The 14,529-nt window shown below is 41.4% G+C and overlaps 1 protein-coding gene across 1 annotated transcript; it reads right to left on the bottom strand.

Annotated features, from left to right (window-relative positions):
• Window positions 1-3,990: 3,990 nt before the first annotated feature.
• Window positions 3,991-14,529, bottom strand: LOC307085668 (sodium- and chloride-dependent GABA transporter 2-like; the record flags this gene model as incomplete). The annotated part of the gene is given in 17 exon segments (XM_079750534.1): window positions 3,991-4,110; window positions 4,572-4,742; window positions 5,430-5,530; window positions 5,630-5,732; window positions 5,829-5,966; window positions 6,048-6,160; window positions 6,506-6,630; window positions 6,795-6,898; window positions 7,207-7,341; window positions 7,449-7,581; window positions 8,056-8,143; window positions 9,586-9,723; window positions 10,058-10,192; window positions 10,453-10,642; window positions 12,964-12,970; window positions 12,972-13,021; window positions 14,230-14,529. Coding segments are annotated over 17 exon segments (2,151 nt in total).

The raw sequence follows: 14,529 nt of genomic DNA, 5'->3' as shown, positions 1-14,529 counted from the left end.
CTTCCTCTGCCAAGTGGATTTTTGTTCAATTTCAGTTATTTGCTGGAGAAGAACGCCATCCACTACTTTGTAGTTTTTCCTTTGTCTTTCACCTGCTGGGAGGAACTTTAGGTGTGGTACAGCAACTTTTGTCAAACATCTTTTCTGGAAAAAGCTTGATTTACATTGGTCCATCATGCCCTCATCCCATCTTTTAGCCGTTGGTTAGCTGGACACGAGGGCAACAATTAATGTTTTAAGCCTGTTTCCCTGTTTAATGATTAAGGATCTTTTTTTTCTTAACACAGGTTGTTTTGATCTGTCAGTTATCAATAATACTCGAAATTTCTAAAAGCAAATTCAGCAATGTAAATGCTCATTGAACATGTTTTATTCTTTTAAGTATTTTATTTGGTCGTAGTAGCTACTGCGAATGTAATAGATGGTAAAGTAACTTTTGTTACTTTTGTAACTTTTTTAACTTTTCAAAGAAGGAAGCCTAGAGGTAAGTTTACACCCTAAATGAACGGTTCGTGCCGATTTTGCGAGATTCTACTCTAAAAAATCGGTGAACGGTATCGGAAACGTTGATTACATGTTAAAAAGATCGGTGATTGGGATTGGTTCGGCTGATTACACATTAAAAAGATTGGGGATCGGAATCTGCATAATAAAAACCCCATCGGTGCATCCTTACAACTCCCATTATAATTAAGCAATACTGTCATTAATAACAGTATTAATGATACTCAAGCATTTGTGCATTCATTTGTTTAATCTCCAAAGCATTGGACAACCACAAAATAAAAAATAAACTGACCTAGTTTGATTCCTCCTTGACGCAGTTCCTCTGTGTTATGCGCTCCTGCTGTCTGTCCGTTAGTTTTGTCTCCCTCTACCTGTCTCTCTCTCTATCCGTCTCTCTCTCTCTCTTTCTCTCTCTCTAGGTCCGCCCAGGTAGCTGACATCAATCACATGATCTAGGTGGGCCTGTAAAGCCAAGTGGAGGAAGGCACATGGGAGTGATAGCTGTTGTCGACCCATTTGGTTTTCTTTATTTATATTGTTGAGGGAAGGATGTCCCGAATCGTAATATCACATCCTTATTTCTCAGTTTACACTTTTGTTTGGTTTTGATAGTTTAGGTCAGGGTAGGGAAAAGTACGGCCCGAAATGTTTGGCGGAGGAATTCTTCTTATTATTATTATATATTTTTTCTTCAAATAATCCTAAAATAAAATGTTACAATAAAAAAATAAAAAAATTACAAGCATAGCCGAATTTTGAACTTCCGAAATAAAGTAGAACAACTACGGCTGTGCTTTAGACAACCATGTGTAAAACTTTCAAGCTCCCTCGTCCTCCCTTCAGCCTAGTGGTTGTGGGGCGGCGTAGTAGGCCTATAGCCCGGGTTCGTCTGCCTCCATACGGCGTTCCCGTGTGCTTCATGAGCGGAGTGGGCACTCGTCGCAAGTGGCAGCATGGTCAACCTTATGTATTTGTCTCCTAGACCCCGACGTTTTTCCCCCTTTTCTCCCGACAGACTGTCGGCTGTGAGGAGCAGGTGGAGCTGCCCGTTACGCAGGATAATCACTGTTTATGTGCATCTCCGGTTTTTAAGATCTTGAGATATGGGTTGAGTCAGAAGTTACAAACTTGCTTTGCATGTTCGTAGGAGAATTTAGGGTTTTTATTTGGCCGTTGTGTTTTTCATATCCTCCGCTAATTGAGTTTGAGGTACCCTGTGACTTAGGCCTTTGATAATGGGGTCCAGCCGGGGTACACTGATTGGGCTCCACTTGCAGCTTCACCTAAGCCAATAAAGTGAAGCCTAGACGGCGTAGCCTACAATAAATAGAACAAGTTATGTTATTATAACTCTAGTACTATGATTGTAGGCGTAGCCGCCTAGTTTCCCAACCGCTTTTCCCCCAATTACTGAAAGAATAGCGTGGAGGACGAACGCTGCTGTGCGCGCCTTATATACATGGTGCCTTGGGGAATGTGGGCGGTGCCCACGTTAATTGGTGCATTGCTAAAATTGCGAAATGCAATTGCATGTGTGCACACGGGACAAGCCCATAAGGCAAAGCCTAGCGGCTAGGCCTACAATCATAGAAATAGAGTTATAATAACATCGAACAGCTATCGATTTTTCTTCTTGTTTGAGCATCCACGTGTATCGCATATAATTGGTGGAGTTGAAATGCCTTTCAAACGGTTGGGTTTTCTGAACCATTTTACAATACACCAAGGTAAAATTCTAGAGGGTTATTATAACTGTGTCAAATTTTCTTACTATGAAAAATAAACTGGGATACTAATTTAACCACAGTTAACCGTAAAATCTGTGACCTTTTCATCCATCATTCATGTCAACCAAAGTAAGCAACAGTGTCAGGCGCAACATGCAACATGAGTCTGTTCTGCAAAAACAAGAGCGAAGGCAAGGCCCTCGATAAGAAGGCCTTCAAAAAGGCCCTCTAATCTGTAATGTGTACCAGGCGAAGCTACCTCAAGGATACATGTATGGGATTAAATCCTGTCATAATTAGAACCTGAAAATGTCTAAGTCTAAGGAAACTCAACACCTTTTAAAAAAACATTAAAAAAAGAGATTATAGCTGGAAAAAAGTTTTAATCTTCAAACATGATTTTGGGTGCTATTTTTCCCTCTTCATAATTTTCCCAACCGATTTTCAAAGGTAAATGTTATATTTTTAAATCTTCAAAGTTTCAGTCCGACTCTGTTCTCCCAGTGTTTTGTTTTGTCTCCCGGTTATGAAACCTTGTGAATTTGGTTCTGCAAACAAGTGTTCATACATTGAGAATTTCTTTTTGAATGGGTGAATACTTACAGAATATAAAAATGTTAAATGTCAAAATGTAAATCAGATAAACCTATATAACCATTTAAACCTGCACTATATACAATTTCATCCATAAGGCTTTCTGTGTGCTGCTAGCTAGTTACTGTATGGTGAAACCCCCTACGACTAAATGTGATTTATGTGTACGTGTTTAACAAGTGTGTACCCTCCTATTGTAATGAATTCTTATCTCTGATCCCAGATTTCCCGCACACTTCCACAAAGTGGAAGATAGGAGACAATATTGTTGTAAAACGCAACATTTAATAAGTGCATTTCAATTATGTAGCCTATTGGCCTGGGATCATTGAATCTCGTTAAGGATAAGACCTAATTGTGTCCGCCCTTATTGGACGACTGCCATTGCCGACAACACCACAAGTGGCAGAACAGATTTTTCTGACCACTCCCTGAAACAGCAAGGGATATCCTTTAAAACCTTAGACTCATTCAAATACCATTTCTGTGGGCCCACTTGTGTTTTTATTGAGGGAGTGAGCGGGTATGGTCTTCACATGGGTAGAATGCCAGTGTTGTACGGTCACCATTGAACAACAATGTCCAGCACCGACTACAATGGCCTCAAGTAGTGTTAATAACTCTTTATTTATTATAATACTAATCAATGGTAGGTCTAATGATAATTGATTTACTTTTATATTATAAACACTTGACTTTATAAATTGTTACTATAATCTTAGTTCACAAGGAGATGCTCTATACTTTATTAATTTGATAACTCCCTCCAGCAGGGGCCAACACAAGCTAAGCTTCTAAGACTATCAGTAAAAAGCTTTCTGTAGAAATGCATGATACAATCTTACTATTGTCCTATTGCTTTGAAAGGTTCGGTGGGAATGTTTGAGGTTGATTGATGACATTTACCCATTAGGTTTGTACATTGTTCTGGCTGCAGGATAAAGAAAATAACCAAATCCATCTCTTTACAAACATTTAATGGCACCATTCCACAGTTTTTTGAAACAAGGCTCTATTTTACTTGTACACGCTCTAGCCAAACGTGCTATACAAAAGACTCTTCAATTGAACAAATGACAAAGATTTCTCAGCGATATGAATGTGATTAAAAAAATAACGAAAACCATTGATAAAATACAACAGTTCTCAGTTGAAGTCTGAGTTAGGACATTTTAGGCTCGGAGACTTCCAACATCATCAGCCCCTCATCAGTCTCAACTGCTCCCATTTTAGTGTTCTGCCCGGTTTGATCTTCAACAGGTTGACAAAGGATCGATAAACGCTGAAAAGGCAAAGTTCTAAACATCTTACAATACTGACTCTGATCCACGTACTGCTGAATGTGTAGTTTAATATGAAAGCTACTATATATTGCATCCATATCCCAAAATGAATCTGTAGTTTTCCTTTACTTGGACCATCTGATCTTAGTACGGATAACCCTCTACAGTGAGCTCTTTTTGAGACCTTGTATTGCTTGTTTTGCAACGCAGATCTGGCAACCCTGCCTTTTCAACGTCACATAAGTAATGTACGGGTGCTAATGAGATTGAGAAACCATGTTTTTTGCAGTATATAAGTGGTAGCATAACACACATTACAAAATATTATCTCAACATAACTATTTATTAAACTAAGTCAAAATAATCAATTTCACGCACCATCATTAAATGTTTAAGAGATGATGTATTATATGATAGGCTGTGATATGCCAAATACAAATTTGATGTATCAAACACTGACCTGTCTCAAGGGCCCTGTGCCAAGACAGATCTGCACAATGGCAAACAGTGGCACCATGAGGATAGAAGACATTGACATGATCCAGCCCAGCACGTGGGCCCAATAAGGGTAGACATATGCAGCAGAAATCGCCATTTGTTTGAAATTCAGCATATACACAATGAAGGAACCCTGTTGAATCATGGATAACGGTTGTGAAAGGTCCATGGACATTATGCTTGACAATAATCATGTCAAATAATTATAGAATTCTATAAGTGCTTTTTTACAGATTCTCTCAAGGATTACATCATCTGACAATGAACACTGACCCACAATCCTTCCTCCGTTTTCATAAACTGCAAACACTTTTCAATAAGGGTAAAATTATTAATCATTAATTACATTAGTTAATGCATCAAAAGCATTAAATACAATTTCAAGTTCAGTTATTGTCTAGTAATAATTTACTAATGGTGTTGATGTTCACTAATGGCGTTCATGTTAACTAAGGTATTAATTTATACAATATTGAGTTAATCCGACAGGATTGGAGATTGTGTGCCAGTGCAAAAAGAGTATCTTTAACTAACAAGAACCCAACTACGCTACAACAACCTAACCCTAAGCCCCTAACCCCTATGCTAATGCTACATAATAATGATTATAACCGCATCAACTGATGTTAATAAATGTTTATACTTATTGTAAACTGTTAATCACAAACTTTGGAAAATAATTCAAGATATCCAGCCCCACCTACCAACGTCTTTTCCCGGTTAAGGTGACCTCAGGGTTTACATCATTATGCTGTTGGAGCCACACCAGACCATATCCCCATATCCTGTCCACGGTAAAGCTAGAAAAGAGATGACTCACCATTGTCAACACCGGGATAAAATACTTCCAACACAGTTTAAAGTAAAACCATGGCCGTGTTCCCGTCATCTCTTCAATGATGGTGTAGAATCTTTCAGCCCCTTTATCCAGTAAATTCAAAGATTAACTTCAACAAAATGCTTTTCCAATTCAATTTGATGATGATTTGAAAGTATTATACACTCTGATGTTTTTCTTACCAAATATCCAGCCCAACGCCAAACATTGACACACTGCCATTATGTCAATGCATGTTCTATTACAGGCATAAAAATCTATGAGATGAAATACGTAGATGCCACCCTAGAAAGTGCACAAACAAAAATTGTACCACATTATGAAACGTTCAAATGACAATTTTCAATATTTTTGTTCATTATTTAAATAGTTTTATCTTACCTCAGAGACCAAAGGCAGTTGTATCAGATAGCTTGCAATACAGATGAGAAGAACAAAGATTTCACTCCTTCCAGGTGTGCGGAAGTGTTTGGGAAACAGGTCGCTGACCGAGGTGATGAAACACTCCACTGTCACAAACTGGAAACACACACAAATGACCAAAACTAGTCTGCATGCATCAACAAAAAGTCACCGACTCCCGCAACGTCAAAACCATACATGTGTGTCCACGCTGAGTAGAATAAGCATCAGGAAAAAGCAGATGGTCCAGAATTGAGGCAATGGCATCAGGGCTGTTGCTTGGGGATATGCGATGAACGCCAAGCCAGGACCTTTGTTGGTAGAGGTGAGAGAGCCCTTTTGTTTAGGTTCAAATTCCAATCGAAAAAAGAAAATGCTGACGATGATCAAGAATGCCATTCTGACAAAATTTGAATGTTCAAGGAAGTACGGTCTGTGGTTATTACAGTCCAATACTCTAACAGTAGCAAAAATCTAATTGTAACCTTTATTTGTCGATGAGCTGCACGTTATTTAATTTGTTTTTAGTTAAGCTCATTTTGTCAACGAATAAAAACCGAATAAAATAAATAATGAAAATGACTAAACTAACTATTAATGTTCATAGTTTCGAATTTTGTATTAAAATTGAAGTCATGCAAAACAAAATGTGCTACCTGAGTCTACCACCATGTCAACGGGAACACCTTGTCTCTCTGCCATGAATCCAAGTACGGAGAAGACAACAAATCCAGCAACAAAGCTGGTTCCACTGTTGAGCAGACACAACAGGAAGGTGTCCCTAGAGATCACAGTAAAAACTGTTCAGAACAATCTTGACAAATATACAATCCATCACATGTGCAATTATTGTATTCAAAGTATATACTTTGATAATTGAATGATTGAATAGTAAAACAAAAATGGAAAATAGTGTAGAAGGTTAAAAACTGGACTTTCTCTTACTTGTAACAGTTATTGTTGTGTTCATTATAGCTCCCCAAAACGGTCAATGTTCCCGAAGCCAGGCTGTAGGAGAAGAATATTTGAGATCCCGCCTCTACCCAGACCTGTGTTATCACAACAACATCGAAAACAATACAAAATGAATGAAAAACATCAGAAATGCTTGTTCAACGGTATCACTCTTACTGCTGGGATTCTTGCTGGGATGTGAAATACAACATTTTTACATTTTACAGTACAACGTACAAAAAGGATCAATTCAATATTTATGTTACTTGAACTTTAAATTCTTGTCCATCCCCTCATAAGAGTGTGGTCTCTTTCTCAACACTTTCTTTATTTTATTTTAAACTTTGCCATAACGATCATACTGAATGGTAGTAGTAGTCACTGTCTGTATGCAGTACTCTACCTCAAGGACAGCCACCTGCTTTAAGTCTGGATACAGGTAGTACTTAATGCCTTCCCAAGCTCCAGGTAGAGTCACACCTCTGACGAGGAGAACCATCAGCATCACATAGGGGAACACTGCAGTGAAGTACACAACCTGAAACAGTAGGAGAGTTGAACAAATCTCTAAGGAGTGACGACTGAAGTCTGAATTGTATTTGATGGTTTCTTTGTTTGCCTTAAAATAACAAAGACAAGCGAGACCTTTCCTGAAGACTTGACCCCTTTCCAGATGCTGAAGTAGCAGAAGGTCCAGCAGGCCAGAAGACACAAGGCCAGGTCCCATCTGACACTGCCCAGCTCCCCGATGCCTCCAGAGATGGACAGAGCCCGGCGTCTTGACATTTAAACATGCTTACATTTAAAACAATGCAAACTCTAACAAGGGTTACAAACTAATTGAACTTCTGTATCTTCTGTAATATTTGCTCATCTTCAAAGTTATAAATTTGATAAACCTATATAACCATTTAAACCTGCTCTATATACATTTTCTCATTAGCAGCCTCTAGTGGCTAGAGTTGTAGCTACACGTTTACGTTCTTAATATCATTTTTCGGATCTCCGATTTTCCCACTGGTGTTCCTGTTTTCTGCTAGTCTCTATGGTTTCCCACGCAAGAGTGGACTAGAGATTTACAGAGACAAATTACCAGGCAGGTTTTAGTTATTTTATGGACTAAATATCTGCAGTAGAAAAGAGACATAGTGCAGCTTTAAGCTAAATATGTTTTATTTGATTGATGCATGAAGTATGTGAGTGGGTGTGTGTGATGTAATGATGTCAATGTTTAGGAAACATATCCACTCACTCCCAGAACTCTGTAGCCGCAGAGGTGGTGTTGGTAAAGTTTCCTACAGTCACATTAGATTGTGAATGCTGCAAATCCACACAGTTGTCTGTTGACAAGGGAAAAAGGTGTTAGTAATAATTCAAAATTACGAGAATCGTCCATCCTGGGCCAGTGGCGGATTTAGCAAATTGGTTGCCCAAGGCGAAGGTCAGCACTGGTTATTCTTTTTTTGAAGATCAAATCAATATCAATGCAACCAGCAAAACAAGTAGTTAGGGTAAACACCCACAAACAGTCATATACTTAGAAAAACATCACAAACAGCCATATACTTAGCAAATAAAAAATGCCAAGATGAATAATTTATTTTGTATGTGTGAGTGAGGTTGTAATTTGCATTGCACTTGAGATTGAAATTTCAATCATTCTTCAAACAAACCCATGTACAAGATACAGGATATTGTTAGTGAATTGACATTACAATTGAGATTGAACATTTCAAACATTCTACAAACAAACCTATATCTGAGAGAGAGAGAGAGAGAGAGAGAGAGAGAGAGAGAGAGAGAGAGAGAAAGAGAGAGAGAGATAAGATAGATTGTTCTCCACATCACACGCTTCTTGAACCCTGTGCCCACTGCATCCGTCCGTTGACGGATCTCATTGACTTTGCATGGGGCGATCCCGAAATGCATTGTGGGTCCGTCCGTTCCGTCGGCTCCGTCTCTTGCGTTCAGAAGTTGAGAAGATTTTAATTTTTCAGGCTGCAACGGATCCGTCAGCCAATCAGATCGTGGCTCCGTCGGCAAATACCACTCCCCCATCCGTCAGCCACGCCTTCTGTCGTCCTTTGACGGACGGATGCAGTGGGCAAGTTGCGTGACACAGAGTCCTACTTATTGACGTCTTCTCACACGTCTTCACCTAGCGCCACTTCACAGCTAGCTGCTGCTGCTGTTCAAGGCTTTGAACGTTGTTGTTCCTGTCTGTATCCCAAACAGTAGCCGTAAAAAAGTGTGCCATCTTTGGCAGAGTTGCCAAATAATAACCGGCGTCTTTTAGCTTTTATATTTTATTTGAGCGGATTGGGTAACTTTATTTCCTTTCCCTTCATTTTATTTTCGCTTTTGAATTCGTCTTGCTTCGTCTCTGTTTGTGTATTAAAAAAAAGAAAAACATACATATGTTGTTGTTTTTTGAGGCTGGTGGGGGGCCTCCCTACTATGGGGGCCCCAAGCGGCCGCGGCCTATGCCTCTATGTTAAGACAGCCACTGTGCAGGGCCTCAGTGCTACTGTTCGATTTGAAATTAATTTGAGTATTGTACTGCAATTCACAGCCTTGTAAAACAGGCTCCAAACAAGCAGCCCACGTTTTCCTTCAGTCGGCTTGAGATCACATACCATCCTTCATTGTCAAGCCGTCTGGTGAGTTAGTTGAGACACATTACACTGCTTGGCTCGGCCAGCTGCGCTGTCAATGTTTACTGCAGAAGGTACAGCCCCTACTCTAAAGCTAACATGTTGATCACTGCACATCTCAGCCTTACCTGTATTCCAGCTGTTTCCACAGTGGGCCCAGGGTAGCTGGGCGCTGAAGGAGAATATCAGGTAGAGTAGGGCCCAGGCTTGGATTACAATGTAGGCAAAGTCATAGAGTTTGATGATGAGCTGTCCGTATCCAATACCTAAAAATAAATGTGCAGAGTTCGCATCAAATATTTGATTTGGCACACAATGATATGTTCCCTTGGACAGGCAGCTGCAAATGGACTGTTCCTGTTTTCTACCAGTTATGTTGTGGTTCATTTGCAGTTGCCTAGGGTGGTTAAGGCTTAGATAACAGATGAAGGGATGTTTGTATTCGTCAGTATCTGCGTTTTTATTAAATAAATGTGATTCTGCATTTCTTGAGTGATTGTGGTAAATTAAATGTGTATCTAAACTTGATTAACATGATAACTTTATTTTGAACATGATCTAATCATCTCATCATTCAATAAACCCAGACATTTGTCTTACCTTGTGCGAGCGGACACAGCTTCCTCCAACAGGTGACGGCTCCTTCCTGGGTGTACTGACCAATCGCACTCTCCATCAGGAACAGGGGTAATCCACAGAGCACCGCTAACATGATATAAGGTACCAGGAACGCCCCTGAACACACACATATTTGAATTGTATGTCCACATTAATACAAAAGCATGTATTCAAAGATGCAAACCTATGAAACAACTCGTCAGTATTATGTACAAGTTACGCAATAACATTAAACTAAGACTAATCGCAGGTTGAAATACCAGTGGCTCCCCCTTCCGGATTGGCCAACCAATGATCTGGGATACAGAGCAGTAGGTAAGTACCTTCCTCTTCGACAGACTCACTTCCCATCCAAGCGACGGTACCTCATAACTCACCTCCACCGTTCTTGTAGCAGAGGTACGGGAACCTCCAGACGTTCCCCAGACCAACCACATTGCCCGCCACGACCAGGAGGTACTCCGTCTTATTCGCCCACTTTCCTCTGGCTTTCCCATGGCTCTTCTTCCTTTTCTTCTGTTTTCTGTTCATGTTTGGCTCCCAGATCGTACCGTGGAGCTCCTTCACCTGCCATGTGAATTTGTGTGGCCCGTTTCAGAATACAATTCTGCCTTCGAATTGTTTCAAATGCATGTGAATTTGGACCTTTTTCCACATCCGACCCCTGCCGTACTGTAACTAGTGCCCGCCGTTATCATCCCTTTCCCATTGCTACCTAATGCTGTGATGGTGATGCTGTGAGCATCACCATCATTGCGTTGGGTTCAATGTCTCTCCCTCTCATGCTGTGTTTGCCAGGTCTCCCGACCTCAGCTCGATATTTTAGCAGTAGCGAACGTTGACTCTTAAACCTCGGCTCGCTGACCCCCCTTCACCGTGGCAAAAAAGCAAACCACCAGCTTAGCTTACAGTTTCCTTGAACCTTACTGCAAAAGTTAATGTTTAAGATTGTCGAGTTCTTACCCTCTGCTCCCGTCCAGATCCTCTACCTACAGCGGCGCTGTCCTTCCACACTGCCTTCCTGGTTTACACACTGACTGGCCTTCCGCCTGTGCTTTTACCTGTCCGACTCCGATCACATACCATGTAGGTACGAAACGGCTTTCCTTTGTTTTCCCTGGCTCTACACCTGTTCGACTTGCACACCTGCCATCCATCTGCCATCCGTCATCATCTCTGACCTACTTAAACCCAGGTTCTTCACCCACTCATCGCCAGATCGTTGTTTGTTGATCGATTGCCACCTGAAATCGTTGCAACCTGCCTGCCATCCAGCCTGTGTGGTCATCTACCTGCCTACCTACCTGATCGTGGCGTCGCCTGCCTGTCATCCATCCTTTCCGTCCACCTAGTCAGCCCTGCGCTGTCATCTACACTCACCTGTCCACCTCCTGTTTCACTACTGCTCTCATCCTCCCTGCATAAACCTCTGGTTTAATTCAACCTCTGTTGTCTGCGTCTGCGCTTGGGTTCCCCCCGTTCGATTGTAACGCCTTTTCCCTACATGATGCCGTGATAGTGATGCTTTGAGTGATGGCGGGAGGGCAACCCTGTTTTTTTCTGTCCCGGACTCCCCATTTATTTTATATCTGCTGATGACAGTATGATACAACACATTGGTAGATGAACTGAAGGATTATTTTGCATTACATTATGCACCTATTTAGTAACATCAGTGCATTACCGTGACTTGAGTAAAACCCAGTTTAAAACGTTGAAATGATGTCAAGCTTCTAAAATCTAAAATCTGCATTTGTTACTCCACTGTAGGCTGCTATAGTGGCCCGGCACGGCATGTCTATAAATTATGACTCGCTTGTCTTTAGTCGATGATGCAACAACACTCAAAATTGTATTGCCTATTTAGTTTACATCAATGCCTCCCATAATATCAGAAGGATTCGTTCAAGACACATTTCATATATTTTCAGACAGCCAGCAAGAGACACAATGATGTCGCGATGATTAATTCAGTTTGAAGGTAACATTTCGTCATCTTTTTCTAATCCTAACAGCTCAATGAGGGCTGATTTATTTCATATTACACCTATTTCCCGGAGTGGCAAACGATGTTCTTGATATTAGGAGGAAAAAAACAGTTCAGAAAGAAAACAGAAGGAGGGCTGTTTGGAAGTAGGCTACTTTGGTTTGAGGGAAATGACCAAAGAAAGTCAAAAGACGCATTTAAACCCATATGCAAGCGACGCTACAGAAGCCAATTGAGGGTTAGGGTTAGCATCTGAAGGACTGAAATGTGGACCTCTTGATTTGGAGAGGTTGGATGAGCTCCCTTTTCAACAAACCCCCCCCCCCCCCCCCCCCCCCCCCCGTCCCCGTCCCCAAATTGCAAAGACATTGGACGTAAGGCATTTCAACTCATGAGAAATCCTGTGACAAATCCCTAGAAAGATTAAATCCTCCATTAAAACTGTTGTTAGCTAAACGAAAGACGATTCCAAGCCAAAGCAAAATAAGAAGCATGTGACAAAAGTTTTTGTATTTCATAATTGTGCGGATTTAGATTGCGAATAGTTTGTGCGGGATTTGATCTGCACAAACTATATATTATATGAAATGTGAGCCTCTGTCCGAACCATATCACTCTGTGATTAAAACTCGCAAATATCAAATCAGGAACAAACTTTAATACTTCTTTCAACAACCGACGATAATGTCTTACGTTCGTTATTTTGTCCTCAAAGTTGTGTTAGATCACATAAAACCACCATAAACAGATAATCCAGTGCTCTTCTAAACTTTATTGTCATCAAATATCGACCCAGGTGCTCATCAGATGTGGTGCTTTGGCCCTAAAGGGCTACCAACTGATTTTTTATCAGTTGTGGTGAACTGGAACACATTTTATAAAGGAGTATAGAAGGACCTACCGAACTCTATCGAATCTCCTGTTGCATCCAGTCCAATTGTCCTTATAAAGACTGAAGGCTACAGGGGATGTGGAGAGAGAGGAAAACTAATCTTCTTTTCTTCTCTGTAAATTATCTAGCAGGATACTGCATCATGGACCGTTATGTGGCTGGATGCAATTTCTAAACTCTTCAACACTTGGTTCAAGTTAATGTAACCTTGCTTAAACTGTCTGAACTAGTGTAATTTGGTTGTCGTGTTCCCCAGACTTGCTGAAACTGTCAATCATTACCAGGATTTCATTCCACAACAGGGGCGTCTCTAGGTTTCTGAAACATCCAGGGCTTAGTCCAGAGAGATAAGAAAAATGTATGTGCGCCAATTCTTTTTGTATGCTTTATTGTGCATGCACATTTTTTCATAATGCTTTACCTAAATAAACAAATTACGCAGCTTGTTATAGCTTTAAATAGCTACCTGACTGCTGTGCTGCTTGTCCCCAAACATCTAAAGTATATATATATATATATATATAGAAGGTAGAAGGAAGGTCCTGTGGTCATAGAAGGACTAGGCTACTTTATTTTGAGATGGTCCTGGAATCCCCATTTTCTTTCTAAATAACCAACTACCATTAGTGACTAGAATAATTTCATCACTTCTAGATTATATTCAGGGCTAATTAAATAATATCCGGGGCTTTAGCCCTGAATAAAACAGCCTAGTGACGCCACTGTATCATTTCATTATAGAATATTGTATCCAGAATTGCTTTGTGAAATCAATGCAATCCTCTGTAAATAGAAAACTTATTACTATCAATTGTAAATCTTTTAAGGTAAAGTGCGGAAGAGGACAGAGGGTGAGAGCTTGCAGACCTGGAGACCTACAATTCCTCGCACAGCGTGGGTACCCTTCTTTCTCACCCCTCATCCAAGGGGAACTCACGTCTGGCTGGCAGACATCCAAGACACTTGTATAATTGGCCTTGACCTGCTCAGTTGAAGGCTACGGTGAGCGAGCCGGAGGGCACTTTCTGCCTGGGACTCAGGGTACTAGATATCCTGCGTTGCGGCGGTGGAAAGGCTACCCGCACCAGCCTCATTTGGGAATGTGCCTGGTCCGTCCATCATCGACTTCATTCTCAGCAGTGGCTTCAAGCCCTCAGCTGTCTCTACCAGTGCCAACCCCAGCCATGGATCTTAACGTGCCCCTGGTCCTGTGGTCATACAGAACTGCAGTTCCAGAGTCAACACGCTGAACCCCGGCCGCTCTAACGATCGGACCGGAGGTGCGGACCCTAGTGACCTGGACGTCCGGACCTCCTCCGGGACCCGGACCGGGCAGTGAGCCTGGCCTGGACTATTTCCCACAGCTATGACAGCCAAAGGCGGGCTTAGGACTCCCGCTGCATGGGAGAGGACTCTGTCAAGGGGGCCCTGGTGTGGGTATACGCTCCGGAAAGGAAGAAGGGGGTCTCCCCCAAGCTCAGCGACCGGTGGACTGGGCGATGCATAACGCTGGCCAAGCTGATAGATGTTGTCCACAGGGTGGGGCTCGTGAGAGGCCACAAGGTGGTCCTCCAT

This window comes from Pollachius pollachius (assembly GCF_949987615.1).
Source record: "Pollachius pollachius genome assembly, chromosome: 14".
NCBI classification, from domain to species: domain Eukaryota; kingdom Metazoa; phylum Chordata; class Actinopteri; order Gadiformes; family Gadidae; genus Pollachius; species Pollachius pollachius.
This window is presented reverse-complemented; position numbering and strand designations above follow the sequence as displayed.